Below are 6,000 nucleotides of genomic sequence, written 5' to 3'. Positions count from 1 at the left end.
TGACTGACAGTGAGACCACCACAGGGACAGACATGCACAGTACACACATTATGCAGCATATATTAGTACAGAAATAATGCACAGCATAGTCTGCCGCAGGCTGCTCTCTGGCAGCACCAGCTCAGCCAGGTTGGACGGCTCCTTCCAGGAGGGAATTGTTGCATCCGATCTCTTTAACCCCTAAGCTGCCAGCAAATTTTCTAAAAAGCTGCAGGCCAGTCAGTGGGATTTATCCAGCAGCGAGGAACACTGCATCCATCATTCCACACAAGCATCCATCATTCCAGTCACCAGTGACCTCCCCCAAGATACAGGAAGCACTCTGCAGCCAGCCAATAACAGTGGAACAGGAAGCACTGCACCCGCCCTGTGCAGCTCGGGCAGCTTAAAACTACTGCATCTGCGCCTGTGCTAAACCACCATGGAAAAAAAATCACGTGAGTCTATGTAACACGATTTTGATACTGCGCATGTGCGGCAGCGTAATCCTTAGGGCAGCGCAATCAGACACAACACCGGCAGGGGTGCTGTGTCTCCAGTTTCCGGTTCCGGTGTGCAGGCAGGCAGGGTCCCGGTACTGGTAGGATGATGTCTCTCCTGTCCCGGCTGCTGGACTGGATCCGGTCCCTATTCTGGAAGGAGGAGATGGAGCTCACCCTGGTGGGGCTGCAGCACTCCGGCAAGACTACATTCGTCAATGTCATCGCGGTGAGAGCTTCCCTTCTATGCATGAGAGGCTTCAGCGCTACCGGCATGGATGGACTACATGTTCCAGCATGCCGTGTGACAACACCAATCTGCTGGCATGGGTGAAATGCATGCCCCAGCTTCCCATGGCAATATTCAGCAGGGTACTGCTCCTGACATGGGTGCACTAAATATCCCAGCATGCCATACCTGCCTAAGCTGGGGACCACTCCTGGAATGGGTGGACTACATATCCCAGCATGCCATACCTGCCTCAGCTGGGGACCACTCCTGGGATGGGTGGATTACATATCTCAGCTGGGGATGTTGCTCCTGGCATAGGTGGACTACATGTCCCAGCATGCCATACTTGCCTCACGTGGGGACTGCGCCTGGCATAGGTGGACTACATATCCCAGCATGTCATACCTGCCTCAGCTGGGGACTGCTTCTGGCATAGGTGGACTACATGTCCCAGCATGTCATACCTGCCTCAGCTGGGGACCACTCCTGGGATGGGTGGACTACATATCTCAGCATGCCATTCTTGCCTCAGCTGGGGATGTTGCTCCTGGCATAGGTGGACTACATGTCCCAGCATGCCATACTTGCCTCAGGTGGGGACTGCGCCTGGCATAGGTGGACTACATGTCCCAGCATGTCATACCTGCCTCAGCTGGGGACTGCTTCTGGCATAGATGGATTACATGTTTCATTATGCCATACCTGCCTCATCTAGGGACTGCACCTGGCATGGGTGGACTACGATGTCCCCGCATTCCATACCTGCCTCAGCTGGGGACCACTCCTGGAATGGGTGGACTACATATCTCAGCATGCCATACTTGCCTCAGGTGGGGATGTTGCTCCTGGCATAGGTGGACTACATGTCCCAGCATGCCATACTTGCCTCAGTTGGGGACTGCGCCTGGCATAGGTGGACTACATGTCCCAGCATGCCATACCTGCCTCAGCTGGGCACTGCTTCTGGCATAGATGGATTACATGTTTCATTATGCCATACCTGCCTCATCTAGGGACTGCACCTGGCATGGGTGGACTACATGTCCCAGCATGTCATACCTGCCTCAGCTGGGGACCACTCCTGGGATGGGTGGACTACATATCTCAGCATGCCATGCTTGCCTCAGCTGGGGATGTTGCTCCTGGCATAGTTGGACTACATGTCCCAGCATGCCATACTTGCCTCAGTTGGGGACTGTGCCTGGCATAGGTGGACTACATGTCCCAGCATGCCATACCTGCCTCAGCTGGGGACTGCTTCTGGCATAGATGGATTACATGTTTCATTATGCCATACCTGCCTCATCTAGGGACTGCACCTGGCATGGGTGGACTACATGTCCCAGCATGTCATACCTGCCTCAGCTGGGGACCACTCCTGGGATGGGTGGACTACATATCTCAGCATGCCATTCTTGCCTCAGCTGGGGATGTTGCTCCTGGCATAGGTGGACTACATGTCCCAGCATGCCATACTTGCCTCAGGTGGGGACTGCGCCTGGCATAGGTGGACTACATGTCCCAGCATGTCATACCTGCCTCAGCTGGGGACTGCTTCTGGCACAGATGGATTACATGTTTCATTATGCCATACCTGCCTCATCTAGGGACTGCACCTGGCATGGGTGGACTACGATGTCCCAGCATTCCATACCTGCCTCAGCTGGGGACTTGGGTGGACTGTATGTCCTAGTATGCCAAAGCTGCCTTAGTATGGGAATTCTCCTGGCATAGGTGGATTACATGTTGCAGCATAACATATTTGCCTTGGCTGGGGATATTGCTCCTGGTGTGGGTGGGCTACATATCTTGGAATGCTATGGCAATATTCAGCTGCAAGCATCTCTACTGGAATGGGTGGGGTGTGTATACAAGCACCAGAAATTTCACCCCTATCCTTTCTTGGGGTAATGCTTCTGGGCAATGGTGGGACTACAGGTCCCAGGATAATCATTGGGTATTAGCTACTGATATAATTGCATTTAAGAAATGACAAATCTTGGTATACCCTGATTACTGGCTGGGGGGGCGCGGGCGGGGGCATTTCTTCTTTAGTATTGTTAAAGGACTATGGCACAAATGTCAGTGCTGAAGCAATAATTCCAAACATGCTAGGCTTTCATAGTGGCGCCAGTCCTGCTTGGAACTGGGCACTCCTACCAGAGCAGAGATGGAGCATAGAACAGTAGTCGTGGCCTTTTACATAATTCATCTGACATCCAAGGGTGCAACACCATGAATTGTATTTTAGGGTTTTTTTTCTCTTGCATTATAGACATTCTATTAGTGGAGGGTGACACCATGGCTCTTTTTAATAATGAAGAAAAGAGGGTACGGGATATCTACCTACCATAAATCTGTCTCACCCATAAAAATAGCTATGACAAGATAAGAAGGGTACAGGGAGCTCAAGATTAGTTGCAAAAAATAGTACAAAATTTATTGAAAAAGATCAAGCATGTAGCGACACTCATACAAACCCCCTTAAAAACAAGCAAAAGATCCTGGCCAAAGACCTGCAGCAATGTACAGGGACCCTAACAGTTCCGACAGGAGTGCACTCCTAGGTAAAAAATAGAACTGACATGTCAAAAAACATTTCTTCAGGCCCAATTCATAGTCCAGCCAGGTAGTAGGCATATATCAGAAGCTGCCTATAGACCAAACGCCATAGGAATCCTGTACAGTTTCCACCCGTGTGCGTAACTAAAAGCACGCCTCTGTGCACCAAGGCACATACGCCCTCATTACAGACACATAGTACAGTGTCTAACCTCAACTCCTGTAGCTCCTGTAACACATGGCTCCCCAGATGACGGGGTCAGCCAAACTCACGTGTCCCGAATGGTCGGCAAGCGCCCACACCGAAGAGGCTCCTCTAATTCAGTGGCGCACACAATGCGGAAAGCCGGGTCATCTCAATTGGAGGTGGTTGATACACTGACGTACGGGACAGGAGGAGGAAGAGAGGCGGAGGCACGGGGGACGTTGGCGCTGGCGTGCACTTCCGGATAGAGCCTGCTCACGTGACGCGTTTCGTCACTTGACACGTGACTTCTTCAGACGTGATGCATGCGGAACTGTTGCCACCTTATATGTCCATTGTAACCATAGCAACCAGTCCGCCTGCTTTGCTAGACTCCAAGGAATTAGCAAATTAAAAACCGTTCACCCATGCGTCCTTTTCAACAAGGAGCTAAGTTCAGCCATCAATAGAGAGGTATATTCAGGTAATAGTGTACGATCACAGAAAAACTTTCAGATTCAAATCCTTGTTTAATCCTTGCGGGAACAAACTGCCACAATCATATATAAGGCTTGATTCCTTTTTCAAGAGTTGTTTATCAAAGTCACCCCGTCGGGGGCTAATGTTCAATTTATATATACCCATGAATCGGAGACCAGATATGTCCCCATTGTGCACAGATTTAAAATGCTGTGCAAGTGGATTAATTCTTTTTTTATCAATGGAGGAACTCTTGATGTTAGCAATATGTTCGCCAATGCGTGTATTTAGGGGTCTATATGTTTTACCAATATAGATTAGGTCACACGGGCATCTAATCTGGTAAACAACCTTAGTTGACGTACAGGATATATAATCATTAACAATAAAAGATCTAGACCGATCATAGTTAAAGAATCGGTTACCAGGTTGTACATACCTGCACACATCACAATCTAGACACTTGTGCATTCCATTATTAGATCTCTTTCTGGGGGTCTTATTCCATCCAAACTCACTCGAGACCAATAGGTCCCCAAGGTTAGTGCATCTCTTAGCCGCCATGTGTGGGTAATCCCCCACAATCTTTGCCATAATTGGGTCTCTTTGTAAGAGATGCCAATATTTTTGTAAGATCTCCCGGACCTCACCAAAGTGGGCTCCATAGGTTGTAACAATACGAGAGACTGCCTGTGAGTCGGAAGGAGTTGCTTTATAAGAGAATAAATAACAGACATGGGGCATCCACTGGTAACAATGTAATACCCGACTCACAGGCAGTCTCTCGTATTGTTACAACCTATGGAGCCCACTTTGGTGAGGTCCGGGAGATCAAAGCAAAGATTGTGGGGGATTACCCACACATGGCGGCTAAGAGATGCACTAACCTTGGGGACCTATTGGTCTCGAGTGAGTTTGGATGGAATAAGACCCCCAGAAAGAGATCTAATAATGGAATGCACAAGTGTCTAGATTGTGATGTGTGCAGGTATGTACAACCTGGTAACCGATTCTTTAACTATGATCGGTCTAGATCTTTTATTGTTAATGATTATATATCCTGTACGTCAACTAAGGTTGTTTACCAGATTAGATGCCCGTGTGACCTAATCTATATTGGTAAAACATATAGACCCCTAAATACACGCATTGGCGAACATATTGCTAACATCAAGAGTTCCTCCATTGATAAAAAAAGAATTAATCCACTTGCACAGCATTTTAAATCTGTGCACAATGGGGACATATCTGGTCTCCGATTCATGGGTATATATAAATTGAACATTAGCCCCCGACGGGGTGACTTTGATAAACAACTCTTGAAAAAGGAATCAAGCCTTATATATGATTGTGGCAGTTTGTTCCCGCAAGGATTAAACAAGGATTTGAATCTGAAAGTTTTTCTGTGATCGTACACTATTACCTGAATATACCTCTCTATTGATGGCTGAACTTAGCTCCTTGTTGAAAAGGACGCATGGGTGAACGGTTTTTAATTTGCTAATTCCTTGGAGTCTAGCAAAGCAGGCGGACTGGTTGCTATGGTTACAATGGACATATAAGGTGGCAACAGTTCCGCATGCATCACGTCTGAAGAAGTCACGTGTCAAGTGACGAAACGCGTCACGTGAGCAGGCTCTATCCGGAAGCGCACGCCAGCGCCAACGTCCCCCGTGCCTCCGCCTCTCTTCCTCCTCCTGTCCCGTACGTCAGTGTATCAACCACCTCCAATTGAGATGACCCGGCTTTCCGCATTGTGTGCGCCACTGAATTAGAGGAGCCTCTTCGGTGTGGGCGCTTGCCGACCATTCGGGACACGTGAGTTTGGCTGACCCCGTCATCTGGGGAGCCATGTGTTACAGGAGCTACAGGAGTTGAGGTTAGACACTGTACTATGTGTCTGTAATGAGGGCGTATGTGCCTTGGTGCACAGAGGCGTGCTTTTAGTTACGCACACGGGTGGAAACTGTACAGGATTCCTATGGCGTTTGGTCTATAGGCAGCTTCTGATATATGCCTACTACCTGGCTGGACTATGAATTGGGCCTGAAGAAATGTTTTTT

General features: G+C 48.8%; 1 protein-coding gene across 2 annotated transcripts in view; it reads left to right on the top strand.

The window, feature by feature from the left end:
• The first annotated feature begins 541 nt into the window (after positions 1–541).
• Positions 542–6,000, top strand: part of ARL8B (ADP ribosylation factor like GTPase 8B) — a 53,111-nt gene continuing 47,652 nt past the window's right edge. For both annotated transcript variants that reach the window (XM_068253112.1, XM_068253113.1), the window contains exon 1: positions 542–708. In XM_068253112.1, the coding sequence (XP_068109213.1) occupies positions 586–708 (123 nt within the window). In that variant the 5' untranslated portion in view covers positions 542–585. The remainder of the gene's footprint in view (positions 709–6,000) is intronic.

The sequence above is a fragment of the Hyperolius riggenbachi genome, chromosome 9 (assembly GCF_040937935.1).
Source record: "Hyperolius riggenbachi isolate aHypRig1 chromosome 9, aHypRig1.pri, whole genome shotgun sequence".
NCBI classification, from domain to species: domain Eukaryota; kingdom Metazoa; phylum Chordata; class Amphibia; order Anura; family Hyperoliidae; genus Hyperolius; species Hyperolius riggenbachi.
The sequence above is the reverse complement of the archived record's forward strand: the minus strand, read 5'-3'. Positions and strand labels throughout refer to the sequence as shown.